General features: G+C 26.3%; 1 protein-coding gene across 1 annotated transcript in view; it reads left to right on the forward strand.

Annotated features, from left to right (window-relative positions):
- Positions 1 to 1,116: 1,116 nt before the first annotated feature.
- LOC107450852 (stromelysin-3) overlaps positions 1,117 to 16,321 on the forward strand; it is a 47,569-nt gene continuing 32,364 nt past the window's right edge. The window contains exon 1 of the mRNA XM_043041762.2: positions 1,117 to 1,355. Coding sequence (XP_042897696.1) covers positions 1,230 to 1,355 — 126 coding nt within the window. The 5' untranslated portion in view covers positions 1,117 to 1,229. The remainder of the gene's footprint in view (positions 1,356 to 16,321) is intronic.

The raw sequence follows: 16,321 nt of genomic DNA on the forward strand, positions 1-16,321 counted from the left end.
GTTTTTAAAATTTCAAACTTTATATTAATTTTGTTTATTTTGTTGCAGTTCGTACAAAACAAAGCCCATAGTTCTAATATAATTGTTTCATAGCTGATGAGGGGATATTTCTTTGTGAGATTCATAGGCGAATCTTGGAATGAAAGTTACCAAATTGCTACAATTTCTTTTTTTATTAATACGAAAATGATAACATTTAAAACCAATTTAATTTTGGTGTTTTGGTACATTGAGTGTTTTTGTTACTTGATTAAAAAATGTATTTTATTGCGTAAGAATATCTAAAGGATAAGTCAATATTCCAAGGTATAATTCCAGTCTTATTTATTTATGTATGACATTTTGCAGGAAATATGGTTTATTTTCCTTCGTTAAATACGCTTACACATATTTTATTTTTGGAATAATGAATAATTTTATGTAGTATCTCAAGGAAAACAATTTTTTGCGTAAACTGTGCTCTGAACAGTATAGCTAAATAAAGCTATACAATAAGCCAAACAAATTATGCAACTACGCATGGTATAGAAATTAAAATTAATGAAAAAAAATGAAATGATGGTGAAATATTTAATAAATCAAGAGTTGTTTATTATTGCCCATTCTATAAGCTATATTTTTATGCAAGATGAATAAAAATGCTTTATCTTCAGTGTTTGTCACAACAATATTGATAATAATGGAAGAAAAGAACGAAAGTTATTTGCGTGAAAATTATTTTTAGTCTGAGAATATTCATTCAAAAACATCTTTTAAATGGGCTTGTAGCCTTGATCTTGAAGTTCAAAGCCTTTCTATTGCTTTCATTTCGCAGAATCTGCCCAATAACATATAATTTGCACAATAAAACATTCCCTGCTCGATTTCACGGGAAAACTTTAAGGAAAAGGAAAAGAATATTTACGGAAGAGTTTTTTTTCTTTCTGTTTTCACACAATTCTCAAGAAAATTTTATTTTTACTGCTTCCTCCAATTTATTGAAGAAGCACCTCGCATAACTTTTTCTTCTAACACAAACAAAACAATCAAATCGCGATAATTTACGGAGAAACAAACATTATCTTGTTATCTCGCCAAGATATTGGCGATAAGGTCGGAAATCTGGAACTATTTTTTTCTGTCAAAAAGCGGCTGAGAGACCGGACCTCAAGGCAAACCTCTTTCATCAGCAGCCGTAGGAGCTTACGGATAAAGTCATTCACTTTTCGACTAGTCAAAGGGGGTAAAAGATGGTGTCTGTTCAATATCTGTTTTATGTTTTCCGCGCTTTTTTAAGTGTGATAGTTTTACCACATTTTGGAAATATGCAGCTAACATCGGCCGCACCGGCTATAGCATCTGAAATTCAAGCTATGGTGAGTTTTCTCCGCTATATTATTTTAATTAATAATTATAATTTGCAATTTTTTTTCATTTTGTGAAAATTTTTCTAGTTTTTAATGCATTTTAAAATATAACTTTAGTATGAATTTTATTATCTTTCTATTCGATGCATTTTTGTCACCACAAATATATTATTTTTGAGAATATATTATTATCAAAAATTAAANGCTATGGTGAGTTTTCTCCGCTATATTATTTTAATTAATAATTATAATTTGCAATTTTTTTTCATTTTGTGAAAATTTTTCTAGTTTTTAATGCATTTTAAAATATAACTTTAGTATGAATTTTATTATCTTTCTATTCGATGCATTTTGTCACCACAAATTATTTTATTTTTGAGCAAAAACCAGTCAATATTTAGAATACAAATGTACATAATTTAAATTTTAAGAATTATTGATATAAATATTATTTCTTTTGTAATCAATTGTTGTTTAGCAAAATCAATTAATTCGAAAATATCTTATTACCTAATTTCATTGATATTGAGATGTTATTACTGTTTTGTTTTTTGAAGGTTTTAAGAAAAGCAATGTCTAACTAATTATTTTATGTTTAAAATAGACTATTAAATAAAATTAAAAAAAAAGAAAATGTGACTAAAAATACAATTTTTCATCAGTTGCATGTTAAATAATTTGTTGTTTGGTATTTCTCTTTTAATTATTTCCAATTAGCTTAATGTTTATTTAAATTAAATACAAGTTTTTTTAGAACTCATTCAATATCTTGTTTATCGAATCAATTCAACATTTTTCACTGAGTATTTCTTTAGTATCGGTAGTAAATGGTACTTTACTTTTGTTTACCTAGGAAAATAACGCTCAATTAAATGTATTATTATCTATACATTTGTATTTTATATCTTAAAACTGCATATTTCTTTCCAATTCTAAATTGTTGAGACATTCAGCTTAAGAGTAAAAATTCATAAAATTATGAAAAAAGTAATGATAAATTAATAACTAATTGTTTAGAGTCAATATTAATTGGTATTGTTAGTTAAATTACTTTATTGTTTCAATTACTACATAAACGTTATGCGGCATAGATAATATTTTTTTGACGTTTTGTTGAAAACTAAGGATCAAGACCAATCTTATCACTAGCATAGGTCTTTATTGATAATTTTTCTTCAAATCTAGGATTATCATTGCGCTTTTTTTTACCATTTGCAGAACTGTATTAAGTATTGCAAACATAAATATTTATTGTTCAAAAAGTTATTTATTGTTAATATATGATTATTAGCTACTGTGATATAATTCTGCATTTTTTCTAAATACCGATCTTTTATAAATTGAAATTTCTTTTTAAGAAAAGGTTTACTTTTTTGTTAACATGTCCTGTATTTATATTTATTTTTTAAAATTTTAACAAATTATTTATTTATATACATATATAACAATAAAGAAAGTTAAATAAGAAAAATAATAAAATTTTTTATTTGCTGCGCATAAACTGCATGTACATTGAACCCATAAAATAAGTTAAAAAATTATTATTATACCTTTATTTTAAATACTAACCCTTGTAAGTTTAAAGAAAAGAGAGAGAAAAAAAATGTTAAATGTCTTTACATTCTAACACTGTGTGTCAAATGCGTGTATGGTTGCTTTCCCTCCATGCACCTTTTCTACATAGGGAATAGTGAGTTTGTATTGCAGGAAAGTAGCCAAGTCGCAGGATGTAATAATTTTGCGCAAAATGTTTCGAAATAATTTCATATAATGTCTTTTTACAAATTATTTAAACGTGCATTCTTCCAATTCCTTTGTATTATTTCATGAACATAGAAATAGGCTTCTGATAATGTTTAAAGCTCATCAAATATTTTTAAGATGAATTATAATCGCAGTGTGCTTAGAAGTTGTCACATTTTCTTCGAAACTATCTTCGATCAGACAATCTTCGAAAAATGTAAGCAAAGGAATATTATATTATTTATAAATTTCTTAATTTTTATTTATTACTAAAGAAGTATTTTTTAGACTATTAGAATTATCATTTCTTCATCAAATATTATCTAAAGCACAAATCAAAACAAAATTAAATTACATAACTACAAAAAAAAATCCATTTTGATTTTTCCTCATTTGTTGATTGTTAAATTATTCAATATTAAAACCTGGCAGATGTGGTAAAAAAGCAAGCGTAAACAGGGTTAAAAAAGGGTGAAGAAAACCGCTTACATCTACTTAAAAAATTTAAAATATATATTTATTGTTATTCCTGAAGATTTATAGCAACCATTTAAAACATTAAAAGCACTAATAAAAACTAAATTGTACTAAAGAAGTGCATAAAAAATCTATTTATATTATTTTCCTAGCTTATAAATCATTAAAATATTCCTTAATTAATAAAAAAAGGGAAAATTTGTTCGAGAAGTTTAAGAGTAAAACGAATCAATAATCTTTAAGCTGCTTTAAAAATTTATAATGTTGGATGATTGTGATTTCTTAAAATTTTTAGTTACCTCAATACTGAAAGCTTTGTAATGTTATTTGCAAATATAAATGTAATATCAATTTTATAGTATTCTACTGAAAAAATAATACGATTATGAATTTTCTACTATTCCATCTTTTTTCTTACAAACAGGTAGTATAAAGAAAAGGGAAATTTTCTCCCAAGCGCATATTTGAATGAATGAATGATTCATAAAGATATTGTAATCAGGTCATAGTAAAAGAGAACATCCTTTCGCGTAAGAATGACGTAATCGAAGTCCAGCTGATCTTCACTTTTCTCTCTCGATCAAAATCAAAGAAAGAATGAGTCACATTAAATGAATTGCGTCACCTTGAACACAAGACTTGTCATAACAAATGTTAAAGCATCCTTCAAATTTATTCATCGCAACAAATTGACTCAGTGAGCAAATGAGACTGAGTGTTAGAATACAATTTTTTGTTTTTGTTATTTATTTTTATTATTTGTCATTAAATGTATCGCGCAGAAACGTTGTTAGAGTCAATATATTTTGTGCATAGATCAGCTAGGATTGGGTTAATAATAATAATAAGTGAATGATTCATTCACGCTTCTTTAAAGAGCTACTTCCGTTGAATCATTTATGCGTCATTTTTGCACTTCATTGAACTTAGTTTTAATTCGGGCGACGCTGAAGTTTTGAATAAGTGCATTCATATTTTTATGTTGCTTATAAATATATATTTTATTCGTAATATAATATATAAAAATTTCGTTAAGTGTTCCACAGATAAACATTATTAAATTCAGTATATTTAATGCTTAAATAAACTAGAATCGTATTTCATAGTAATATTAATTGAGGGATTCATCCACAATCCTTTAATAGTTCTTTTTAAAAAAAAATTATTAAAATTTTGTTAAATGTTCCACAAATAAATATTATTAAATTCAGTATATTTTAGGCTTAAATAAACTAGAATCGTATTTCATAGTAATATTAATTGAATGATTCAGCCACGGTTCTTTAATAATTCTATTATAGTTATTTTTTTTGTAAAAATTTTGTTAAATATTCCACAAATAAACGTTATTAAATTCAGTATATTTTAGGCTTAAATAAACTAGAATCGTATTTCTTAGTAATATTAATTTAATGATTCAGCCNTTTTTAAATGTTCAGTTAAATGCCAAGATTTCAGAAATATAAAATGCAAAATATCGATTTTTTGACAAATTTTTGCTTCTTTGAAAGTCCCTTGTCACCTTAAATAAACTAGAATCGTATTTCATAGTAATATTAATTGAGTGATTCAGCCACGGTTCTTTAATAGTTCTATTACAGTTATTTTTCTACAAAAATTTTGTTAAATGTTCCATATATAAATATTATTAAATTCAGTATATTTTATGCATAAATAAACTAGAATCGGATTTCCTAGAAATGTTAATTTAATGATACAGCCACGGTTCTTAATGGAGTGAATCATTTATGCGTCATTCACACTCTTCATAAAACCTAATTTAATCGGGCAATCATTAAAATTTTTCTGATGGAGTGTATTCATAGTTTTATTCTTGTATCTATTATTGTCCTTGGTATATATTATAATTTATTATAATATATTATGCTTTATTATTACGGCATTATAATTTATTTGTAATTTAAAATTTATCATAGCAAAGATAAGAATATATTTTTTTAAATTTCATTTGAAATAAATTTTCAATTTTAAGTATGTAATTAAAATTAAATATATATTTATTTTTTTAATTTTAAATTTATGTCGCGAAAATTTATTCTAATATTACTTACGTAAAAAATCAATTTGTTAAAGTTTTATTTATTCATTCGGTTTTAGTATTTTCTTTTAAATATGCTTCGGTAAAACAAAGGTTCATTGCATTTTCAGAAAGGATAATTAAAAAAAAGTACATAAATGATTAGTTTTTTAATTATTTTCTTGAGATTCCTTTTAATAATGAGCAAAATAAAATGATAAGTACAATAACTTGAATAATGAATGATAAGAAATTGCTTTGAAGCTTCATTTGACACTGTCACGAGCTTTTTCTATAATTCATTTAATTTCATTTTTTCGTGATAGAAAACTTAACTTATTCTGTCTTTATTTACATCTTATTCAAATTTAACTATATATAAAAACTGAAATACCTAAATCAGGTAATATTAGGAATAAGGCAAATTTAACAGGGCAACCTATTTTTTTTCTTCCTCTTTACTTTAAATGACCTACACTTTGATTTAAAGTGAAAGTATTTTAAATGAAATATGTAAAAACGCATGCAATAGTAAGGGTTCAAGAGCTTCAATAGTTCCAGCACTTTTAAAACCGCAAATAAACAGAGTAATCAGATAAAATGCATTTTTACTGATGACTTAAGATAAAACATAATTTTTGTTAGATAATTTCTATTCGAATTAAATAATCAATTTTTATCTGCCAAATGAGAGACGAAGCTAGTTTGCTTTTTAACTCTCGTAGCACACGAGTCAGTAATTGTTTAAGGTGCACCCACTTATAGTCATCAAAGGAAACATTATCTCTTCACACGGAAAAAACTTTCATTATGCCGTTGACTTCGCCCACAGGAATTGTTACTTTTTTTTTTTAATATAAAAAGTAGCAAGGTCAATAACTGATTTCTTCGCCCATTTTATTTTCATTTTTACATGCATAAAAGTTTTCATATATTTAGAATTATTGACGCGATCCAGACAAAATTCAGAACTTTTTAAAACGAGAGTTTTTTCAATAAGTATAAAAATGACACCGGTGTCCCTTTTATCTATGTATTTTTTATCCATTATATATATATTATATATCTATGTATATACTGACTTTCGAACTAGAATCAAAAGTGTATTTTTGATATTTCTTAATCAGAAAAAAAACAGCCTCATAGTTTAATAGTTACTAAGTTTTTTTTTAGATTATTGGAATTGTATTTGTACTAAAATAAAAAATTAAAAAAAGTAGTTTGAATTAGTAGTAGTTTAAAAATAGAAAAAAATTAGTTTTTTTAAAATTTTTTTTTTCATTTATATTGAGCAATTTATCAATCATTGAATTTTTAAATTACAGAAATTTCAATGATGAATAACTGTTTCTCTTAGATCAAAATAACTGTAAATAAGTGCAAGTTTGAAAAAAACATTCTTTGGGAGAGAGCCGTGTTCGGAAGATTTTTCCTTTAACACAGAAAAAGACACCGGTGTTTCATGCTGTATTTCATAACCATAAATTATTAAAATGCTAAATATAAGATTTTTCACCTAATTTGACCTAAATGAATACAAAATAATGAAAAGAGCATGAAAAACTCTTTTTGATAAAAATTCAGTGTCAAAGGGTTAAGAGATTAAAAAGAAAACGGATAGAAAATAGTGAGATTTAAAAATAAAATAAAATAAAAACACTGAACAGCATATCATATAAATTGAGAAAAACAGTTCCATAAGATTAAGAAAAAGCATTTTTCATCAAGAAACGTATTTAGAAAAATCAAGAAAAATATCAGTAGAATTTAGAAACATTAGTAAGGAACACCCTTATGAAAACTGTGTTGGTAAATCCAGAGAAATGCTCTCCATATAAAAATGTTTTATTTTGTGAGGATTAGGCTAGGCTTAGCTTAGTTTAGGCTTAGGCTTATTTGAACTGAGTCGGTTGGAGTTAATATTTTTTTTTAATCAAGCATTTAGTAATTAATGTGCATGGTATGTTAATTTCCTACTTGCAAAGTTCAAATTATTGTAATCTTTATGTAAGGACATCCTAATAAAACTTTGAAAATTTCGAAAAACTCTGAGAAATCCAGAGAAATGGTTTCTATATAAAAATGTTTTACTTTGTGTGGAATGATTTGGGAGCTTATTTGAGATGAGTATGATGGATTTTGTTTTATTTGTTGATTTTATTAATTTTTTTATTTTGTAAATCTAACAAATATAAATTGCCATTATTGTTTAAAACTGAATAAAAATGGGGATGATTGGGGCGTTTCAATTATAAGCTCTATGCAGCTGTTAATCAATACAAAATGTAACGATAACAGTAGCAAAAAGAGAAATAAATAAAAAGCCTGTGAGCCACAGTGTACTTATACCTGTATTATATAGGATTAAGAGCTGAGGCAGAAGGTCTGTACAAAAAGGAAGTACTGTTCCTTCACTGTATATTCGTATAGTGATGTGCAATATCTGATTGTATGAGGAAATGAAGGATATTCCTATTTCAAAGTCGCTATACACGTGTCGATACTCGGCATTTTGGAATTTTATTTCTACAAAAACACAAAACTACATTTAATCTTTCTTAAAAAAATTCGCATAATTATTTTCAAATATGAAATTTTCTTATCATTCTCTTTCGCGTAACATATGTTGATTTTGTTATTTTTTCCAAAATAAAACTTTGCTGATCAAAAAAATTGTTCCTCAAATAACTTCTTGAATGGCTATAGATTCAAATAAGTAACAGTTTATTCTATGAAATTATAAATAATTTACAAAATTTTTGTAATGTAAGCTGACCTATTAAAATAAATAATATTCGATTTGATTTCAGATAACTTTTTGTAAGTTCTAGATTATTTTGAGTTTCAATTCATCGCCCTAATAATGTTGCTGATAAATCCCTATTGGCGTGGCCGCATGCTGATTTGGCGACATACATGCTGAGATCAAAATAATGTAACTCGCTGTGAAAATCTAACGGAGCTTGACCACTTTATCTAAGTGATGCTGACAAACTCTCCACCATCTCAAGGTCATTTTAAAAAGGAACTCTCTCGGCTTCCTAGTTACCCTCACAAAACTTAATCACACAAAATATTATTTTACTGAAAAATAGTTTACGGATTTAGGTTAGGTGATTTTTTAAATTTTTTTTTAGCGTTGTTTCTTTAAAAAAAATTTGAATTTTTATTGAGAAGTAGGAATGATTAACGCAAGAGTATAATCTGTTTTACTATTATCCCATTTTATTTTTTAGTGCATCTTATTGCTAACGATAATTATAAAATAATTCATTCTGTAGAAATTTCTGTTATCGAATTAAAAAGTAGATTATAAAAAAATTATTTTGATAATGCTTTTTGATGCAGTATTTTGATATGCACCAAATGGAAAAATGTCTACAATTAAATATTCTTTGAATCGTTGTTCGTTTAAGCGGGATTCTACTGCTTTAATATCCTTTACAATTTTAGATTTCTAAGTTCATTTTGAAGGGTTTGTCAATGTTCCACGGCCGAAATTGTAGACACACATGGGTCGATGAAACGGAATTCTACTGCTTTAATATTATTTACAATTTTAGATTTCTAAGTCCATCTTGAAGGGTTTATCAATGTTCCACTGCCGACATTGTAGACACACATGGGTCGATGAAACGGCATTCTACTGCTTTAATATTATTTACAATTTTAGATTTCTAAGTCCATTTTGAAGGGTTTATCAATGTTCCACGGCCGACATTGTAGACACACATGGGTCGATGAAACGGAATTCTACTGCTTTAATATTATTTGCAATTTTAGATTTCTAAGTCTATTTTGAAGGGTTTATCAATGTTCCACGGCCGACATTGTAGACACACGTGGGTCGATGAAACGGTATTCTGCTGCTTTAATATTATTCGCAATTTTAGATTCTTAATCCATTTTGAAAAATTTACCAATGTTTCGCGGNTTCCACGGCCGACATTGTAGACACACATGGGTCGATGAAACGGCATTCTACTGCTTTAATATTATTTTTTCAATTTTAGATTTCTCAGTCCATTTTGAAGGGTTTATCAATGTTCCACGGCCGACATTGTGGACACACGTGGGTCGATGAAACGGTATTCTGCTGCTTAAATATTATTCGCAATTTTAGATTCTTAATCCATTTTGAAAAATTTACCAATGTTTCGCGGCCGACATTGTAGCCACCCATGGATCAATGGTGTATAATATGTTTACCACTTATACTCATTTGATAAATTAAAATCAAGAATTAGGTAGCTTGCACCAATAATTGTCTCCTATAATAGATTCATCTCGTCGAATCTGATTTTTCAACCTTTGGCGATACGCTTTGAAAATATATTTTTATTTTCTTAGCTTGAATTTTAACAAATTTGACAAACAGATAAAAGTAATCTTATATAAAATTTCTCTTTAAGTGAAAACTATAATAATATAATACATTACATAGTAATAAAATACATAATAATATATAATTAATAATTATTAAAATGGCCAATATGCCATATACAGTCTATATGCATTCTAATTTACTTAAACTTGTGGAATCAGAATAAAAACTAATTTCCAATATAGACCTACAACTTGACGAAGAAAATAATCTTGATATGATTCATTACACACTCGACTACCTTGTTTCTACGGTTTAAACTTTATCTAAGTTATTTCTTGAAATACAAAATTTGAATCAGAAGCATAAAGTTTAAAAACATGTATTGCAATAAATAAAGCAATATGGCTATTAAAATTATTCAATAATTATAAGTTGCAAAAAATTTTGAATATTTTTTTTTTACTTCTTTTATTTTAGTATTAATTTGTTGTTATACACGAAACACACCTTTTTAAATGATGATACCTTTTTGAAGGATGATGTCTTCTACAGTTTAGTGTACTCATACTAATTACAAAAAGACTTTTTGAAACGCTCGTGTATGTTCTTCTTAAAAAGGACACACCTGGACGAGTTCGTGACCTTCCCCAAGAACAACGCACTTTGCCCAAAACGCGTTTAATTTTTTCTCTCACTTTATAAATAAAACTGACCTCTAAAAGTTTCCTTAAAAATAAAAAATAAAAGACGTTTTTTGCTGCAGGTTTTGTTTATCTCAAGTTTCGAATAACCAATAATAAACTGGGTGTACGCGGGTTAAGACGAATAGAATTTTTGTTAAAGGAAAATTATTAAGAATTATTTTCAAATCTCATAACGCCTTCAATTCAATTACTGAATTATAGTTTTGACTGATATCGGATAGTGTAACACCTTAAAGGGTAGACGACCCGGATTTCTTTTATAAATCTAACTTACAAACATACATGTTCAATAGTTTTTATTATGTTTTGAATAAGAGCTTTAAAAAAAAATAGAATAGTCACGCGTTTTATCCCTTTGACGCAGAATTTTTATTAAACGTATTTTTCATACTTTTTTCCTTATTTTGTATTAATTCAGGTCGAAACAAATACAAAATATTATATTTAGCGTTTTAATAATTTATGGTTATAAAATGCTAAATATTGAAACACCGGTGTTTTTCTTTCTGCGTTACCAAACGTACCAAAATATACTTTTGCTTGTAATTTGAGCATCTGAAAAAAAAATATATTAAAGGGAAAGAGTGTCCTCTTTGTGTCTTCATTATTTTTTACATTTAAATCACGAAATTTTAAATGCATTATAATTCTTAATTAATTAGTATCATAGAATAATATATATTTACTTGAACTAAAATGAATAAAATATTATTCAGTTCAATTCTATATAACACATATGTTATAGTGCTTTGTTAAAAACTTTCTATACTTTCAATTTGCATGTAAAGCATACATTGCATAAAAATAGATATGGAAAGTCGAAAGAGAGTTTTTTTTTTACGAAATGAATGCATAAACGTATAGATTCATTATTTTTAAAAATGAATTCTATGGTATTTTTTTCTTTTCCTGCTTTATTTTCAAAAATGAATTCTATTGTATTTTTTTCTTTTCCTGCTTTATTTCCAAAAATGAATTTGGTATTTTTTCCCTTCCTGCTTTATTTAAAAAAAATTTATCTTATGGAATTTTACTTTTTCTTTCGTAATTTTAAAAATGAATCCAATGGTAATTTGTCTTTCCCTACTTTATTTTCAAGAATGAATTCTCTGGTAAATTTGACTTTTCCTACTTTATTTTTAAAAATGTATCTTATGATATTTTTTTCTTTTTTTACTTTATTTTCAAAAATGAATCTTCCGGTATTTTATCTTTTCCTATTTTATTTTCGAAAATGAATTCTATGGTATTTTTTTCTTTTCCTGCTTTATTTTCAAAAATGAATTTAAGATTATTTAATCTTGTCTTACATAATTTTTAAAATGAATTCTATGGTAATTTGTCTTTTCCTACATTATTTTTAAAAATATATCTTATGATATTTTATCCTTTTTTACTTTATGTTTAAAAATGAGTCCTTTGGTATTTTATCTTTTCCTATTTTATTTTCAAAAATGAATTCTGTGGTAAATTTGTCTTTCCCTACTTTACGTTTTAAATTAATTTTATGGTATTTTATCTTTTTTTTAAACTTTATTTCTAAAAATGAATTCTATGGTATTTTATCTTTTCCTACTTTATTTTAAAAAATGAATCGATTGTTATATTATCTCTTCCTACTTTTTTTAAGATATATCGATTCGTATTTTACTGTTTGCTACATGATATTTTTAAAAATGAATCAAATGGTATTTTATATTTCTATGTTATTTTTAAAAGTGAATATAATGGTAGTTTGTTTGTTTGTTTGTTTTTCTATGAGCAGTTTATTTCAAAATCGTATACATTTTTTCCCCTGACTTTCATTTGATCCTCCGAATATATTTTCTTCTTCATTGAATATATATTTTAAAATGACTCATGCTGTTTTGATGTGCTCATCACAAAGGAAAGTTGTAAGACCTATTTTTACATTGAAAGTAAGAACGTCATTTTCCAATTTCTCGAAGACAGGTTTTTAAATGTAATTAATGCTTTTTTACTCAGGTATTTTGACAGATTGATAAATTTTGTGAAAGTGAACCTTCAATTACCTTCGTAATACGTAATCTGAATAGCCGGAATGTCGTTGCACAGTTGAATTTAAGTGGTTAGCATATATCCAAGGTCAAGGAAAATTGCATAAATTCTGAATTTTGAGTTCATTGCTTGTTTCTCTTTCTTTCTTAAATGGACCCCCGACTCATATGTAATTGGGTGCTGGATTCCATGCCAACCCAAAAAACTCGTTGAAGGAGCACTTTAATGTCTCAATCGGCCTTGGTGAATTTAAGAAAAATCTTGAGAATGGTAACTAAATGCGCTCAATTTATTTGCAGATTCGATCTATCTTTATTTTCGTGGAAAACTCCCCTCTGAGTATCTATTCATAAAATTAACTAAAACGCAGTATTATTTAATTTTATTGAAATCATGGTATGTTAACGATCAGCTATTATTTAAAAACGGTGATTTTAAAACCAAAGTAAAAAGCATTAATTAGTGAAAATTGTAGTAGAAAAACTTTTTAAGTGACATCTTAGTGAGTTTGAGAAAATGAAATTTTTTTGAAAAGCTAAGAGGAAAGACGTTTGAAGTGACAGTGAGTTTGTGAAAAATCCAATTTTTGAAAAGCTAAGAGGACAAACCTTTAAAGTGAGCAAATGTTTGGAAAGCTAAGAGGAAAAACGTTTAAAGTGACAGTGAGTTTGAGAAAATCAAATTTTTGAAAAGCTAAAAGGAAAAAAGTTTAGTGATTTTGAGAAAATCAAATGTTTGAAGAGCTAAGAGAAGAAAACGTTCGAAGTGACAGTGAGTTTGAGAAAATCAAATTTTTCGAAAAGCTAAGTGAAAAAATTATTAAAAACATTTCAGTGAGCTTGAGAAAATTAAATCTTTGAAAATCGAAGAGTAAAAACGTTTAAGGTGACATTATAGTGAGTTTGAGGACATGAAGTTAGGACTGCAAATTACTTTGTCATTAAAAACAGGCATTTTACGAAATAAAGGAAACTAAACTCATAAATAAACCTTAAAAACAAATCCTTCATAAACTTCTTCATTCGGTGACGTCCTTAATTCGTAATTTTCATACTAGAATTCCTTGAAAGACATTTTTTTTCAGCAAAAACCTCATTTTCTCATAACATTAGAATCTGGCAGAAAGAATCCGATTATACGCTAATTTTAGATTCAGAAAGTTATGAGTAGAAATTTTCACACAAAAAGATTGGACTGACTACCAGTTTTTTGTGATTTTTCACACAAAAACTAATACCCTGTTATCAAAAATTCACAAAATATAATTCAGTTTTTCATAATTCTTAAAAACAGGAATTTCTACTAAAATAAGTGGATCTATCTCTGTTAGAACTCTCGTTGCAGTATTTTAGTTCTTCAAGAATTTTGTCCAAACTACTTCGTAGAAAATTAATAGAACATCGGAAATAAAATATTTTATTTAATTACTGAATCTATTTCTCATTTAAATTGAATCGGATGGATGACAAAGCACTTGCCACATCCTTCGTTTATTTGTTTTGTCCACTTGGATGGCTAACATGGGGTCAAGGAAAGCCTCATTGACAATTCATTTCTGCCTGTCATTCGCGATACTTATGAGATCCTTTATTATTTCTGTCGAGTCGTTCACATGTCGAATTCGTTCGAGCGAGACAGTATCACATCTGCAGGTATCTATTTGACTCACGTGTTTTATTGAAAGTGATTACTACAATCAGAGGAAACTATCATTCGGCTTAACTGTTTCTGATTTGAATCATTTTCAAGAAAAAAGAATTGTCTTTTTAAAAAGCATAAAGTAATTCTATTTTGGAATTTTTATTTTACTTCATTCCCAATCCTATTCTTTTGCCTCATGTAAAGTAGTTCTGTTTTCAGTTGAAATGTTTCTTCCTTTATGTTTTTCTAAAAATGGAAGAATTGTTGTTTAAATTTGAAAGTTTAAAAACAAAAAGTAAAAAATAAAAATAATAAATATAAAAAAATGCATGCATTTTGCTTATGCTACTCAAACAACTCTTAACTTTTTTTCTTATAATATACTATACTCTGTAGCAAGTTAGGAAAAAACCATTATCTCTATGAAGAGAGCCTGTTTGCATCTAAGTGCACGCCAAATGGATGCCAAGCTCCCAGCGTGAACGTATACCAACATCTCCAACTCTTGAAACGTCGTTGCGCAGCCTTCTTTTTGCTTGCTCTTTTAAATCATGGGAAATGAGGAAAACAAAAATTATTGTACATCAATTAACAAGTAATAAGAATTAATAAAAACAAATATCTATAGGTCGTCACAAATATACACATATCCGTTCGCATTTAAAAAAACTGATGAAAGAATAGTAAATATTATTTCTCGCAGTTTACGATTTTCTTCTAGAGGAAACTAAAGCAAAAATTCTCTAATTTAATTTGTGATTTGTAGTTTTTGTTTGAAATGATTATCTACTATTACTTTTCTGCTAAAATAAAATTTTAAAATAATTAATATGAGTATACATTTTAAGCCAAGTTACAATGTCTCTAAAAATTCTTTAAATAATACAGATCATCATCATTTCCCTATTCAGATAGTTTTTAAAATGTTTCAAAAAATGCAATTATCGAGCAAGTTAAGATCAAACGTTTCTCTGTTTTTTATTCTTGTTAAGTATGCTTTTGATGTGTATCAAATATGAAAACATTATGCTTACTAAAATCAAAAGCAAAAATGAAAATGTGGTACTTTACAGAATTTTATAATTAATTTTTCAATTTATCTTTAGAATTTTTTTCTGTAAAAACAAATTTTTTTCTGTAAAAGCTTAATTAAATTATTATTGCATGCAGTAAGTTTTTAGTGATTCTAATATTCTTCAAGTATATTACTTAGGTCAAAGGGAATAATTCAAAATATTTAAAATATTCAAAATTCATTTAAACTTTTATTAGAGCCTATTATTTTATTTAATGATTATAAGCATATTGATATACATTATAAGCATATTGACATGATGAAAATATTATATTTTGTTAAAAAATAACAAAGTAGTGTATTCCTAATTTATCATTAATTCATTTGTAATACAACATAACTTCACTTAACTATTTTATAAACACACATATGCGGGTATAAAATAGTGCAAAATATCTAATTAACTGTTTACTTATATGTAAGCAGCCAATTGGATATTTTTAGACCGTTCCATCATTCCATTATTTTAAAATATTCTTGAATTAAAAATTATATTACCTTAAATTTTTGAAAATGTGTAATTTAATTAGGAAAAAAATTTGAGCATTTTATTAAATTAAATTTATGCAAATGTTGCAAATTGTATACAGTTAATTAATGTTAAAGTATGAGATATTTTATATAGTCTGACAAACAAAGGGAAACTCATTCAATTAATATAACATTTTAATATTAAATTTTTATTTGCATGCTAAGTTGAAATGTAAAGTAATGTATAAGCAAATTCAAAATCTTCACTTATTCTTTTTTAACTTATTTATTATGTTTATGGAAGGAATTTGAATATATATTTTGAATATATTTTGAATTAATTTTTGATAATATCAATTAGTAGATAAAAAAATTTTCATTGAAAAATTTTCTCTTTATGAATGCTTAAATGCGAGCGTTTAGAGCGTAAATTATTATTTAATCTATTGTCTTAGATAAAGCTTAAAAACCTGGTTTAAA

Source organism: Parasteatoda tepidariorum, chromosome 3, assembly GCF_043381705.1.
Source record: "Parasteatoda tepidariorum isolate YZ-2023 chromosome 3, CAS_Ptep_4.0, whole genome shotgun sequence".
NCBI classification, from domain to species: domain Eukaryota; kingdom Metazoa; phylum Arthropoda; class Arachnida; order Araneae; family Theridiidae; genus Parasteatoda; species Parasteatoda tepidariorum.